The 15,471-nt window shown below is 45.7% G+C and overlaps 1 protein-coding gene across 1 annotated transcript in view; it reads left to right on the top strand.

Annotated features, from left to right (window-relative positions):
- The window catches only part of NCS1 (neuronal calcium sensor 1), a 62,796-nt gene that overhangs the window by 39,210 nt on the left and 8,115 nt on the right, over positions 1 to 15,471 (top strand). Inside the window, exons 4-7 of the mRNA XM_057548837.1 lie at positions 114 to 192; positions 1,461 to 1,549; positions 1,909 to 1,986; positions 4,515 to 4,632. Coding sequence (XP_057404820.1) covers positions 114 to 192; positions 1,461 to 1,549; positions 1,909 to 1,986; positions 4,515 to 4,613 — 345 coding nt within the window. The 3' untranslated portion in view covers positions 4,614 to 4,632. The remainder of the gene's footprint in view (positions 1 to 113; positions 193 to 1,460; positions 1,550 to 1,908; positions 1,987 to 4,514; positions 4,633 to 15,471) is intronic.

Genomic DNA, 15,471 nt, shown 5'->3' on the forward strand with positions numbered 1-15,471 from the left:
TCCACTTGGGTGTCTGGTACTTGCTGCCGCCCATCACCACCTGCCCAAGGTGCAACCTGACCAGGTGACTCAGCGCTAACTGAGGCCCACCCCCACTCCTCTCTCTCCTGCAGGATGGGCGGATTGAGTTCTCTGAGTTCATCCAGGCGCTGTCGGTGACCTCGAGGGGAACCCTGGATGAGAAGCTGCGGTGTAAGTCCTGCCCCCTGGGCTCTATGGGGCGGCCGCTGGGCGGTCCCAGGCGGGAGGGAGGCCAGCTACCTGGGCCAGGTCATCTGTCTGGGGCTGAGAGTGGCACAGATGTCCTGCCCTTCCAGGTCAGAGGCAGTTTCTTGGAGGAGGCCAGGCAGGAGGAACGTGTCTTCCTTAGATGCGTGGACAGATGGGGCAGGAGCAAAGGGGCATCCGAGCAGGTGCAGACATGGGACCTCGGGCAGGACAGCGTGGAGTTAAAAGACCCGGTTCCAGGGCTGGATCCACCACTTAGGAGGCTGTTTTGATGACTGATCTCATTCATTCACTTATTTACTGGTTCACCCAACAGATGTTGACCAAACACGGCCACGTGTCAGTGCTGGGCAGAGGCCAGGACCCACGGGTGCATCAGATAGACGGGCACCTGCCCTCGCGGCTGTCAGTCTAGCTCAGGGACCTTAACCGAAAGATCCCAGAAAACTGCAACCGAGGCAGGAAGAGGGAAGTGTGAACCAACAGGAGAGGAACTGACCCTGTTATGAGTCGGGAGCTGAGCTGGGAAGGGTGAAGGTGCCAGGGAGGAAGGAGGGAAGAGGGTTCCAGGCAGGGGAATAGCATGTGCGAGGCCCTGAGGAGGGATGAGAGAAGGATTCAGAGGGGAGAGTGTGCAGGCTCGTGCTGCTGCGAGAGGGAATCTGGAGAGAAGATGAAAACAGCTGGGCCAGAACTCACTTCCCACTGAGACACTTTCACTGCTTTGCATCGGCACCGAGAAAACGCGGCAGTTTCTTTTTCTTTCTCTTTTTAGGAATAAAAGAGGATTTTATTTATACAGAAGTTCCTCCCCTCCTCCCCAGGCATATTATTTTATTTTCTAAGTTGATCCCAGCAGGATACAGTGTAATTGTGGAAAGGAAGTGGGCTGAAAGGAGGCAGAGGCCGGGGCATGGGGAAGGAGAGGGGGGCCTTTAGGGCTCCTCCTGGGGTCCCCTCCCTCCCTCAGCTCCAGCTCCAGCCTCAGCACCAGCTCCAGCCTCAGCTCTCGCAGACCCAGTGCCCCCTCCTTTTTATACTTAGGTTTTTTTAAATAACCCTAGTTGAAACGGCGCATGTGTTCCTGTCGTGCGTGCGCATGCGCGTGTCCCGTCTGTTTTGATGTAAATATTCATTGATTGGATGAGTAATGGGGCTGTGGTGCAGGGGCGGGGACCAGCACCCCCTGCCCTGGGCCGGGGGGTCACTCTGCCCTGGCTGGTTGACCGCAGGGGCCTTCAAGCTCTACGACTTGGATAACGACGGCTACATCACCAGGAACGAGATGCTGGATATAGTAGACGCCATTTACCAGATGGTGGTGAGAGGCCCGGGTCCTGTGGGGGAGGGGGAGGCAGTAGGGGCGTCAAATTTAGTGACTGGGCCTGTCCCAGAGGAAGCACCCCGTGGGACTGCTCTCCCGACCGGGGCAAGCGTTGGCCAGGCGAGGGTCACTGCCTGGGGCCGCTCAGCACATCTGCAGCTGGGGTGGCAGATGGGGGCTGGGGTGGGCGGGAGGTTCCAGAGCAGAATTACAGATGGCGGGGGACATTGCGGGGAGTGGGAGGCAGAGGCAGTCCTCATCTGGAACCCCCCCAGGTCTGGGGAGCATATTTTTGGGAAAAGGGCCCAAAGCCCAGAGTGCCAGGAGCCAGCCCCCACCTTGTCTGTCCCTGGCAGGGGAACACCGTGGAACTCCCCGAGGAGGAGAACACCCCCGAGAAGAGGGTGGACCGAATCTTCGCCATGATGGACAAGGTGAGACCCCTCCCCGGAGGCGCCACTGACCACCTAAGGGCCTGGCTCGAGGCAGGCAACACACCTGGTGTGACGTCCACTGGTCCGGTTGGCAGCCGTCCCCTTCAGACATCCAGGGTTTTAAGTAAATTTGTCCCAACACTTTCTCTTTGATCAACTAAGATTCTTTATTTATTTAAAAAAATTAATTAATTAATTAATCTATTTTTGGCTGCGTTGGGTCTTTGTTGCTGCGCGCGGGCTTTTCTCTAGTTGTGGCGAGAGCAGGGGCTGCTCTTCGTTGTGGTGCACGGGCTTCTCATTGCGGTGGCTTCTCTTGTTGCGGAGCACGGGCTCTAGACACGCGGGCTTCTGTAGTTGTGGCTCACGGGCTCTAGAGCGCAGGCTCAGTCGTTGTGGCGCATGGGCTTAGTTGTTCTGCGGCATGTGGGATCTTCCCAGACCAGGGACCGAACCCGTGTCCCCTGCATTGGGAGGCAGATTCTTAACCACTGCGCCACCAGGGAAGTCCCAAGATTCTTAACCTTTCAAATTTTTTGCCATGAACAAGAAATTTGGGCATTCTGGAGAAGTTGTCTGTGGACTTCTCAGAGTAATGGTTTTAAGTGCATGAGATAAAATCCACAGGACTAAGAAGGAAGCTATTTTGGAATGCAGCTATCAAAATTTCTTTTAAAAGAATTTGTGATGTGGTATATGAGCTTCTTTATGAACACATCGGATGATGAGATATAGTGGTTTAAGCGCCCCACAGTTTCGAATCGATGATATGTGCAGGTGATGCCTACAGCAACCGTGGAGTGTTATAAGAATGCCTCAATCCCCACAGTTGACGAAGTCACAGGTACTGCTGGTTCTGTGGGAGATCGTTACCTAGATTCATTATGGAAGAAAGAGCTAAATTTCAGTTATAAGTTAGTGAAAAGAAAGACCTCATTTTTTCCCATTTTAGTTCACAGGCCTGCTGAATTCTATCCTCAGACCCCAGGTTAAGAAACCCTTCTTTATACCAAACTTTTTTTTAAACTGGAAATAACTTTGTTTTAAACTGGAATTTGACATCAAGATGGTAAGGAAACCCAGTGTTGCTTGCCTTCAATAAAAGAATTCAAATGAACAGTGACCTTGGGCTTATTATTACATTCTGGCTAGGTTCAGGTGCCTGCCCTGAAAGCTTTGAGCCTGAGGCCTTACTTCCTTAATTTAAAAAAGTGAGATCACATGTCAGAGAGGCAGTAAAGACACAGAGGCTCAGACCACGCTGGGCTCCTGATAATAATCAGAAGATGTGTCCGTAGAGTGCGGCAGAGAATACTAGCTTCTCGCAGGGTGGTTCAATGTTATTTAACACCAAGGTGTTAAATCCCCCCCACCCCCAAGTCAGACCTCCCTTATTTTGGGAAGCAAAGTCCACGCTGTAGTCAGACTGGGTGTAAACCTGGCTTCCCCAGTTAGCCGCCAGGGGGCGCTGGATAGGTGACTGAGCCTCGGCATCCTCACCAGTGAAATGGTGATAAGAGCAGCCCCTCTTTGGCTAAACAGTACGCTGCTAAATAACCAAGAGATCACTGAAGAAATCAAAGAGGGAATCAAAAAATACCTAGAGACCAATGACAATGAAAACACGACGACCCAAAACCTATGGGATGCAGCAAAAGCACTTCCAAGAGGGAAGTTTATAGCAATATAATCCTACCTCAAGAAACAAGAAAAATCTCAGATAAACAATCTAACCTTACACCTAAAGGAACCAGAGAAAGCAGAGCAGCCCCTCTTCTTAGAGCGGCTGTGGGGACCCCATGAGACCAAGCGCACGCATAGCGTGCATGGGGCCCACGGTAGACGACCCTCGAGGTCTGCCTGCGGAGCTTGTGGAAAGCTTGTCACGATCTCTCTCTCTGGGTGCAGGCTGTGGGTGGCTTCCAAGGCCTTTTTCTTTTGCTCTCACGGGTTTCCTTGCAAGATGCTCCAGGGGAAGGGATTCTGGCCCAAACCATTTCCTTCTGCAAGAGACCCACTAAAGCCCCTTTACGTGGGCTCCGTCCAGCCTCCTCGTAGGTCTCTGGGGGGATGGCTTAAATGCCCTTCCAAGGGTGACCCCAGAGAAATGCATCAGGCTCTGAGCCCTGTGGGATTAACACCCTCTGTGGGGATGAACAGCAGTGAGGACGATACCTGGGGAGTTACCGGGTGCTTCCAGTCTCCCGAGCACGTCACACAGCTTGAGCTCAAGGAGTGCTCACCTCGGTGGCCTGAAGAAGCTGTTCAATTCTCTCCAGTCTCCAGATGAGGAAACAAGGGCCCAGAGAGGTGGGTCGTGTGCCCAAGGTCACCCAGCCAGGAAGTGCCCGCGTCTGTCTATGCCTGACCCCTCCCACCTAATGAGCTGCCTTGCCTCCCTCCTGACTTAACTGTGGAAGCAGCCCTGGGCTGGGCTTGGGGAGGGAGAGTCCAGGGCCCAGGGCAGAGGCCGCTGTCCTGGGAGGTTGGTTGTCCCCTCACCTTCACCCTCCTCTCTCTGCTTGCAGAATGCCGACGGGAAGCTGACGCTGCAGGAGTTCCAGGAAGGATCCAAGGCGGACCCGTCCATCGTGCAGGCGCTGTCCCTCTACGACGGGCTGGTATAGTCCAGGGCCCAGAGCTGAGGTGAGTGGAGGGGGACTTGGGGCCTGGGGTGGGGGCAAGGGGGCAAACCCAGCCTCAGGACACTTGGGGTTGGCAGATAAGTACCTGAGTTTCCTGGGGGGGCGGGGAATTGGGGTCTGCCCAGTTGGAGCATAGCTAGTAGAGGAGGCCTAGGAGGCAGGGCCTTCACATCAGCCAGGGTTCCTCTATTTTTGTCATTTTTATATAACCAGATTCAGCCTGAGAGTTTACTTGAATAGAAGTTTCCCTGGGTTGAAAACACTTTGAAAATCCCAGCTCTCAGCCAGGGCCAGGGGCCTGGGAGAACAGGAGTTTCTCATCTTCTCTCCGTTGGGGTGGCTGAAGACCTCAGCTCCCGCTCTCTTGATCAATAGCTCCAACGTGGTTTCTTTTTTTGCCCAGTCGGGATGCAGGATGATAGCCCACAGAGGCCTCTGCTGCTGGCAGAGAACTGACCCCCATGGTCCTGTCCAGCTGCAAACACTCTTTTTTTTTTATCATCTTTATTAGAGTATAATTGCTTTACAATGTTGTGTCAGTTTCTGCTGTATAACAAAGTGAATCAGCTATACATATACATATGTCCCCATATCTCTTCCCTCTTGCATCTCCCTCCCTCCCACCCTCCCCATCCCACTCCTCTAGGTGGTCACAGAGCACTGAGCTGATCTCCCTGTGCTATGCGGCTGCTTCCCACTAGCTATCTGTTTTACGTTTGGTAGTGTATATATGTCCATGCCACTCTCTCACTCTGTCCCAGCTTACCCTTCCCCCTTCCCGTATCCTCAAGTCCATTCTCTAGTAGGTCTGCGTCTTTATTCCCGTCTTGCCCCTAGGTTCTTCTGACCATTTTTTTTTACAAACACTCTTGTATGTGTCTCCTGGTGGACGGATGATGCATTCTGTTGATATAGATCTAAGAGTAGAATTGCTGGGACATAGAATGTGTGTATGTTTAGCTTTAGTAGATACTTCCAGAAGTTTTCCAACATGGTTGTACCATCTCCTACTCCCACTTGTGGTGTATGAGAGCTCCCATTGCTCCACATCCTTGCCAACACTGGGTGTTCTCTGTCTTTTAAAATTTCAGCTGTTTGGGCGGGCGTGTCATGATAGCTTGTTGTGATCTTAATTTGCATCTCACTGATGAGCACAGAAGTTGGGCACGTTGTCGTATGTGCGTCCTCCGTTTTACCATCACCTTTTGTGCAGTGCTGTCTTAGTTATCTGTTGCTGCACACTGCAGTACCGCAAAACAGCAGCTGAAAAGAAGAAACATCAGGAGTTTGGGTACAGCTTTGTTGGGTGCCTTTGGCTCAAGGTCTCTCATGAGGATGCAGCCAAGCTGTCAGGAGGGTGGCCAACCATCCCAGTTTGCCCAGGACTGTCCTGGATTTAGTGCTGAAAGTCCCATGTCCTGGGAAACCCCTCTGTATTAGCTGTTGGCCAGGACTGCAATCTCATCTGAAGGCTTGGCCAGGGGTGACCCACTTCTAAGCTCACTCATTTGGTTTGGCGGCCTCACCATGTGACCCTCTGCACAGGGCTGCCTAACAACATGGTGGCTGGCTTCCCCCAGGGTAAGCTTTCTGGGAGGGAGGGAGAGGGAGAACCCAAGATGAAAGCACAGTCTTTTTATAACTTGATCTTGAGAAGCAAGATCCCATCACTTCTTTTTTAAGAATGCCTTGGCTACTTTAGGCTATTTCTATACAAATTTTAGAATCTACTTATAAATATCTACACACACACACACACACACACACACACACACACACACACAGACGCTGGGATTTTGATTGGGATTGAGTTGAGTCTACTGTTCAATTTGGGGGAGAATTGGCATCTTTATAATGTTGAGTCTTCCAATCCATGAAGATGGTATATCTCTCTCTGTGTTAAGGTCTTTAAATTTTTTTTCTCTATAACATTTTGCTGTTTTTAGCTAAAAGGTCTTTCACATCTTTTAGTTGATTTATTCCTAAGTATTTGATGTTTTTGATGGTGTTTTAAACAGTAATTTTAAAATTGTATTTTCTGTTTGTTTCTGATTTATAGAAATTCAGTTGACTTTTGTTTATTGATCATATATCCATGGTCCTGCTAACTTCATTTATTAAATCTAGGAGTCTGCCTTAGTTTCTTTGGGATTGTCTGCATTCTATTTCTTCCTTTCCTATCCCTCTGCCTTTTTTTCCTTTTTCCTGCTTCCTCGCACTGGTTGGGCCCTCCAGTCACATAAGAGTAGTGACGGTGAACATTCTTGTCTCATTCTCAGTCTTGGGGGAAAGCTTTCAATAATTCACCATTAGTTACGATGCTTGTTATAGATCCTTTGTAGATAGAGTTTAGCAGATTTAGAAAGTTTCCTTCTTTTTTAGTTTGGTAGGAGTTATTTGTTTTTTTAAAAAAAATCATGAGTGGTATTGAACTTTATCAAAATTTTCTGCATTTATCAAGATGCTCATATGACTTTTCTCTCTTTTTTGTTGTCAATATGATGAATTACACTGATTGATTTTGTGTGTGTGTGTGTGTGCGTGTGTGTGTGTGTGAATACATTTTATGGATCATCCATGGATTCCTGTCCACTTAAATACACTACCTTTTTTTTTCTACTCTTTTTCAAATTATTTTCCCATTTAGGTTGTTACATAATATTGAGCAGAGTTCCCTGTGCTATACAGTAGGTCCTTGTTGCTTATCCATTTAAAAAAAAATTTTTTTAATAGATCTTTATTGCAGTATAATTGCTTCGCAATACTGTGTTAGTTGATGTTGCACAACAAAGTGAATCAGCCATATGCATACACATGTCCCCATATCCCCTCCCTCTTGAGCCTCCCTCCCATCCTCCCTATCCCACCCCTCTAGGTCATCGCAAAGCACTGAGCCAATCTCCCTGTGCTATGCTGCTGCTTCCCACCAGCCAACTATTTTACATTCTGTAGTGTATATATGTCGATGGTAACCTCACTTCACCCCAGCTTCACCCTCCAATCCCATGTCCTCAAGTCCATTTTCTATGTCTACCTCTTTATTCCCGCCCTGCAACTAGGTTCATCAGTACCATTTTTTTTTTTTTTTTTTTTTACATTTCATATATATGTGTTAGCAAACGGTATTTGTTTTTCTCCTTCTGACTTACTTCACTCTGTACGACAGACTCTAGGTCCATCCACCTCACTGCAAATAACTCAATTTCATTTCTTTTTATGACTGAGTAATATTCCATTGTATATATGTGCCACATCTTCTTATCCATTCATCTGTCAGTGGACATTCAGGTTGGTTCCATGTCCTGGCTATTGTAAATAGTGCTGCAGTGAACATTGTGGTACATGTCTCTTTTTGAATTATGGTGTTCTCAGGGTATATGCCCAGTAGTGGGATTGCTGGGTCATATGGTAGTTCTATTTTTAGTTTCTTAAGGAACCTCCATACTGTTTTCCATAGTGGTTGTATCAGTTTACATTCCCACCAACAGTGCAGGAGGGTTCCCTTTCACCACACCCTTTCCAGCATTTATTTGTTTCTAGATATTTTGAAAATGGCCATTCTGACCAGCGTGAGGTGATACCTCATTGTAGTTTTGACTTGCATTTATCTAATAATTAGTGACGTTGAGCATCTTTTCATGTGCCTCTTGGCCATCTGTATGTCTTCCTTGGTGAAATGTCTATTTAGGTCTTCTGCCCATTTTTTAACTGGATTGTTTGTTTTTTGATATTGAGCTCCATGAGCTGTTTGTATATTTTGGAGATTAATCCTTTGTCTGTTGTTTCATTTGCAAATATTTTCTCCCATTCTGAGGGTTGTCTTTTCGTCTTGTTTATGGTTTCCTTTGCTGTGCAAAAGCTTTTAAGTTTAATTAAGTCCCATTTGTTTATTTTTTTTAATTTATTTATTTATTTATTATTTTTGGCTGTATTGGGTCTTTGTTTCTGCGCCAGGGCTTTCTCTAGTTGTGGCGAGCGGGGACCACTCTTCATCGCGGTGCGCGGGCCTCTCACTATCGCGGCCTCTCTTGTGGCGGAGCACAGGCTCCAGACGCGCAGGCTCAGTAGTTGTGGCTTACAGGCCTAGTTGCTCCATGGCATGTGGGATCTTCCCAGACCAGGGCTCGAACCCGTGTCCCCTGCATTGGCAGGCAGATTCTCAACCACTGCGCCACCAGGGAAGCCCCTGTTTATTTTTGTTTTTATTTCCATTACTCTAGGAGGTGGGTCAAAAAAGATCTTGCTGTGGTTTATGTCAGTGTTTTTTCCTATGTTTTCCTCTAAGAGTTTTATAGTGTCTGGTCTTACATTTAAGTCTTTAATACATTTGGAGTTTATTTTTGTGTACGATGTTAGGTAGTGTTCTAATTTCATTCTTTTACATGTAGCTGTCCAGTTTTCCCAGCACCACTTATTGAAGAGGCTGCCTTTTTCCCACTGAGTGTTCTTGCCTCCTTTGTCGTAAATTAGGTGCCCATACGTGCGGGGCGTATCTCTGGGCATTCTATCTTGTACCATTGATCTATATTTCTGTTTTTGTACCAGTACCATACTGTCTTGATTACTGTAGCTTTGTGGTATAGTTTGAAGTCAGGGAGCCTGATTCCTCCAACTCCATTTTTCTTTCTCAAGATTGCTTTGGCTATTTGGGGTCTTTTGTGTTTCCATACAAATTGTAAAATTTTTTGTTCTAATTCTGTGAAGAATGCCATTGGTAGTTTGATAGGGATTGCATTGAATCTGTAGATTGCTTTGGGTAGTGAAGTCATTTTCACAATATTGATTCTTCCAATCCAAGAACATGGTGTATTTCTCTATCTGTTTATGTCATCTTTGATTTCTTTCATCAGTGTTTTGTAGTTTTCTGAGTACAAGTCTTTTGCCTCCTTAGGCAGGTTTATTCCTAGGTATTTTATTCTTTTTGTTGCAATGGTAAATGGGAGTGTTTCCTTAATCTCTCTTTCTGATTTTTCGTTGTTGGTGTATAGGAATGCCAGAGATTTCTGTGCATTAATTTTGTATCCTGCGACCTTACCAAATTCATTGATTAGTTCTAGTAGTTTTCTGGTGGCATCTTTAGGATTTTCTATGTATAGTATCATGTCATTGGCAAACAGTGACAGTTTTACTTCTTCTTTTCCAACTTGTATTCCTTTTATTTCTTTTTCTTCCTGATTGCTGTGGCTAGGACTTCCAAAACTATGTTGAATAAGAGTGGCAAGAGTGGACATCCTTGTCTTGTTCCTGATCTTAGTGGGTATACTTTCAGTTTTTCACCATTGAGTATGATGCTTGCTGTGGGTTTGTCATATATGGCCTTTATTGTGTTGAGGTAGGTTCCCTCTATTCCCATTTTCTGGAGAATTTTTATAAATCGGTGTTGAATTTTGTTAAAAGCTTTTTCTGCATCTATTGAGATGATCATATGGTTTTTATTCCTTAATTTGTTAATGTGGTGTATCACATTGATTGATTTACATATATTGAAGAATCCTTGCATCCTGGGATAAATCCCACTTGATCATGGTGTATGATCCTTTTAATGTGTTGTTGGATTCTGTTTGCTAGTATTTTGTTCAGGAATTTTGCATCTAGGTTCATCAGTGATATTGGTCTATAATTTTCTTTTTTTGTGATATCTTTTTCTGGTTTTAGTATCAGGGTGATGGTGGCTTCATAGAATGAATTTGGGAGTGTTTCTCCCTCTGCAATTTTTTGGAAGAGTTTTAGAAGGATCAGTGTTAGCTCTTCTCTAAATGTTTGATAGAATTCACCTGTGAAGCCGTCTGGTCTTGGACTTTTGTTTGTTGGAAGATTTTTAATTACGGTTTCAATTTCATTACTTGTGATAGGTCTGTTTATATTTTCTAATTCTTCCTGGTTCAGTGTTGGAAAGTTGTACCTTTCCAAGAATTTGTCCATTTCTTCGTGGTTGTCCATTTTATTGGCATATAGTTGTTTGTAGTAGTCTCTTATAATCCTTTGTACTTCTGCAGTGTCAGTTGTGATTTCTCCTTTTTCATTTCTAATTTTATTGACTTGCATCTTCTCCCTTTTTTTCTTGATGAGTCTGGCTAAGGGTTTATCAATTTTTTTTTTTTTTTTTTGGCTGCATTGAGTCTTCATAGATGTGTGTGGGCTTTCTCTAGTTGCGGCGAGCGGGGGCTACTCTTTGTTGCGGTATGTGGGCTTCTCATTGCAGTGGCTTCTCTTGTTGTGGAGCACGGGCTCTAGGCACACAGGCTTCAGTAGTTATGGCTTGCTGGCTTCCGTAGTTGTGGCTCATGGGCTCTAGAGTGCAGGCGCAGTAGTTGTGGCACACGGGCTTAGTTGTTCCGCGGCATGTGGGATCTTCCCAGACCAGGGCTCGAACCCCTGTCCCCTACATTGGCAGGCAGATTCTTAACCAGGGTGCCACCAGGGAAGCCCCTCCAGCTTTCTTTTGATTTCCATTTGCATGGAATATCTTTTTCCATCCCTTCACTTTCAGTCTGTATGTGTCCCTAGGTCTGAAGTGGGTCTCTTGTAGACAGCATATATATGGGTCTTGTTTTTGTATCCATTCAGCCAGTCTGTGTCTTTTGGTTATGGCATTTAATCCATTTACATTCAAGGTTATTATTGATATGTATGTTCCTATTACCATTTTCTTAATTGTTTTGGGTTTGTTTTTGTGGGTCTTTTTCTTCTCTTGTGTTTCCCGCTTAGAGAAGTTTCTTTAGCATTTGTTGTAAAGCTGGTTTGGTGGTGCTGAATTCTCTTAGCTTTTGCTTGTCTGAAAAGCTTTTGTCTTCTCCACCGAATCTGAATGAGATCCTTGCTGGGTAGAGTAATCTTGGTTGTAGGTTTTTACCTTTCATCACTTTAAGTATATCCTGCCACTCCCTTCTGGCCTGCAGAGTTTCTGCTGAAAAATCAGCTGGTAACTTTATGGGGGTTCCTTTGTATGTTATTTTTTGTTTTTCCCTTGCTGCTTTTCTTTGAATTTAATTTTTGTTAGTTTGATTAATATGTGTCTTGGTGTGTTTTTCCTAGGTTTTATCCTGTATGGGACTCTCTGTGCTTCCTGGACTTGGGTGACTGTTTCCTTTCCCATCTTAGGGAATTTTTCAACTATAATCTCTTCAAATATTTTCTCAGACCCTTTCTTTTTCTCTTCTTCTTCTGGGACCCCTATAATTCGAATGTTGGTGCATTTAGTGTTGTCCCAGAGGTCTCTGAGATTGTCTTCCATTCTTTTCATTCTTTTTTCTTTATTCTGCTCCTCAGCAGTTATTTCCACCATTTTGTCTTCCAGCTCACTTATTCGTTCCTCTGCCTCAGTTATTCTGTAATTGATTCCTTCTAGTGTATTTTTCATTTCAGTTATTGTGTTGTTCATCTCTGTTTGTTTGTTCTTTAGTTCTTCTAGTTCTTTGTTAAACATTTCTTGTATTTTCTCAATCTGTGCCTCCATTCTGTTTCCGAGATTCTGGATCATCTTTACTATCATTACTCTGAATTCTTTTTCAGGTAGATTGCCTATTTCCTCTTCATTTATTTGGTCTTGTAGATTTTTACCTTGCTCCTCCATCTGTGACATATTTTTTTGCCATCTCATTTTTTTTTGTTTTTTATTGAGTGGGATTGTGTTCCTGTCTTACTGGTTGTTTGGCCTGAGGCTTTTAACACTGGGGTTTGTAGGCTATTGGGTAGAGCTGGGTCTTGGTGCTGAGATGAGGAACTCTGTGAGACCTCACTCCGATGAATAGTCCCTGGGGTCTGAGGTTCTCTGTTAGTCTAGTGGTTCGGACTTGGAGCTCCCACCGCAGGAGCTTCAGCCGACCCGGGCTTGTGAACCAAGGTCCTGCAAGCTGCCTGGGGTGGCAAAAATAACCCCACAACAATAACAAAGTAAAAAATAAAATTAGACTAGGAAACTAACAGATATGTTAGGAAGAATATGAAAATAAAAATATAGATGAATCAACAACTGGAAGGTACATCAGTACCACAATAGTAAAAAAGAGGAGGAGGGAAAAGAAGAAAAAAAAAGAAAAAAGGGGGGGGAAGGCCTTAGCTGTGGATGGTGGGGCCTAAACAAAGGCGAGGTTTGGGTGGTGGGTGGGGCCAATGTTCAGGATCTGGAAAAGGCCCTGGGGGCTGTAGGGGGGTGGAACTTGGGCTCAAGGAACAGAAGGGGCCCAGGCGTGCCCCCCACCCCTGGTCTCAGAGGGCAGGGGACCTCACCTGGGAGCCCAGCAGGCTTCCTGGGCTCGAGTGGGTGGGGCAATCACCCTCTGCTCCTCTCCCTCTCCTCCCAGAAGGCCCCTCCCACGTGCCTCTCCTATTCTCCCCCTGGCCTCCTTCCTATGCCCCCAAGGACCCACATGGCCTGGAGGGGGCCTTGGAGGGCAGGGGACTGGCCTGGGAGCTCAGCAGTCTCCCCGGCCTGAGTGGGCGGGGCAATCGCCCTCCGCTCCTCTCCCACTCCTCCTGGATGGCTCCTCCCGCCTTCCTCTCTTGATCTCCCCAGCCTCCCTCCTATGCCTATTCCATTCTTTTTAAAGGCTGAATAATATTCCATTGTATATATGTACCACATCTTCTTTACCCATTCTCTGTCGATGGACATTTAGGTTGTTTCCATGTCTTGGCTATCGTAAACAAAACTGCAGTGAACACTGGGGTGCATGAGCCTTTCGAACCATGTTTTTCTCTGGATATATGCTCAGGAATGGGATTGCAGGATCATATGGTAGCTCTATTTTTAGTTTTTAAAGGAACCTTCATACTGTTCTCCATAGTGGCTGCACCAATTTACATTCCCACCAACAGTGTAGGAGGGTTCTCTTCTCTTCACACCCTCTCCAGCATTTACTGTTTGTGGATTTTTTTTTTTTTTTTTTTTAGGCTGTGTTGGGTCTTAATTGCAGTGCGTGGGCTTCTCATTGCAGTGGCTTCTTTCACTGTGGAGCACGGGCTCTAGGCGCGCGGCTTCAGTAGTTGTGGCACGTGGGCTCAATAGTTGTGGCTCACGGGCTCTAGAGTGCAGGCTCAGTAGTTGTGGCGCACAGGCTTAGTTGCTCTGCGGCATGTGGGATCTTCCCGGATCAGGGATCGAACCCGTGTCCCCTGCACTGGCAGGCAGATTCTCAACCACCGCGCCACCAGGGAAGCCCCTGTTTCTGGATTTTTTGATGATAGCCATTCTGACTTACACCGATTGATTTTTTTTTTAATTAATTAATTTTTTTATTTATTTATATTTATTTTTTGGCTGTGTTGGGTCTTCGTTTCTGTGCGAGGGCTCTTGCTAGTTGCGGCGAGCAGGGGCCACTCTTCATCGCGGTGCGCGGGCCTCTCACTATCGCAGCCTCTCTTGTTGCGGAGCACAGGCTCCAGACGCGCAGGCTCAGTGGTTGTGGCTCACGGGCTTAGTCGCTCCGCGGCATGTGGGATCTTCCCAGACCAGGGCTCGAACCCGTGTCCTCTGCATTGGCAGGCAGATTCTTAACCACTGCGCCACCAGGGAAGCCCCCGATTGATTTTTGAATGCTAAGCCACCCATGATGTGCTTTTATGTATCATCAGATTTGATTTGCTGATATTTTGTTTAGGAAGCCTGTTTTGAAGCTTCTAATATTCTTATATTTTTGCACAAGACATCCGTTTTCATTGAAGAGACGTTAGAAAATATGTTTAAAAAGAAAACCTCCATAAAAAAGTTTATTGAAAAAAACCCTTCATATATAACCCAGAAATAACCACTGTGAACATTTTGTGTCCAGAATGATTCAGAAAGAATTGAACACTTAACAAAAACTTAATACTCAGTAACTAGGTCACATAGGAACATATAATCAAACCAATTTATAAAGGAACTGTGACAGTTATTTCTTTTTTTTAAACTCTTTTTTTTTTAAATTAATTAATTAATTTATTTATTTTTGGCTGTGTTGGGTCTTCGTTTCTGCGCGAGGGCCTTCTCCAGTTGTGGCGAGCGGGGGCCACTCTTCATCGCAGTGCATGGGCCTCTCACTGTCGCGGCTTCTCCCGTTGCGGAGCACAGCCTCCAGACGCGCAGGCTCAGTAGTTGTGTCTCACGGGCTTAGTTGCTCTGCGGCATGTGGGATCTTCCCAGACCAGGGCTCAAACCCGTGTCCCCTGCATTGGCAGGCAGATTCTTAACCACTGCGCCACCAGGGAAGCCCGAGAGTTATTTCTATAATCTTAAAAATGTTCAGTATGCAGCTCTGGGTCCCACAGTGCATACTGATCTGTTGTCTGATTTTTCAGAGTCCCCCTTTTGTGAATTACCACCAGTGGCCTCATTGGCAACTATCATATAACAGCTGCTTTATTTCCTCCAGGCCGTGGAAAAATGGTGCAAACATAAGTTCTTGCTGTATCCCCCCAAGGAAAAGTTGTACGGTGTAATTAATTTCTTTAAAGTGTGTGATTCTTTTTGAATTACCCTATTTGTTTTTGTCTTACAGTTTTCTATGAATATATGTGTATATATATTTCCTCAACAACGAGTTCATAACCATATGCTGTTGGCTGTGTTTTTTGTTTTTTTTTTAAAGGAACAACTTGTAGGAAGCATTTATTTTTTCTTTTGGAGACTCAACACTAAGAAAAGAGATTTTTAATGTGTTTTACCCAACTTGGCTTCACATCCTGTTGTGTGAAGGATGGCTACACTGGCGTTCTTTTTTTTTTTTTTTTTTAACATCTTTATTGGAGTATAATTGCTTTACAATGGTGTGTTAGTTTCTGCTTTATAACAAAGTGAATCAGTTATACATATACATATGTTCCCACATCTCTTCCCTCTTGCATCTCCCTCCCTCCCACC

This window comes from Balaenoptera acutorostrata, chromosome 6 (assembly GCF_949987535.1).
Source record: "Balaenoptera acutorostrata chromosome 6, mBalAcu1.1, whole genome shotgun sequence".
Classification (NCBI taxonomy): domain Eukaryota; kingdom Metazoa; phylum Chordata; class Mammalia; order Artiodactyla; family Balaenopteridae; genus Balaenoptera; species Balaenoptera acutorostrata.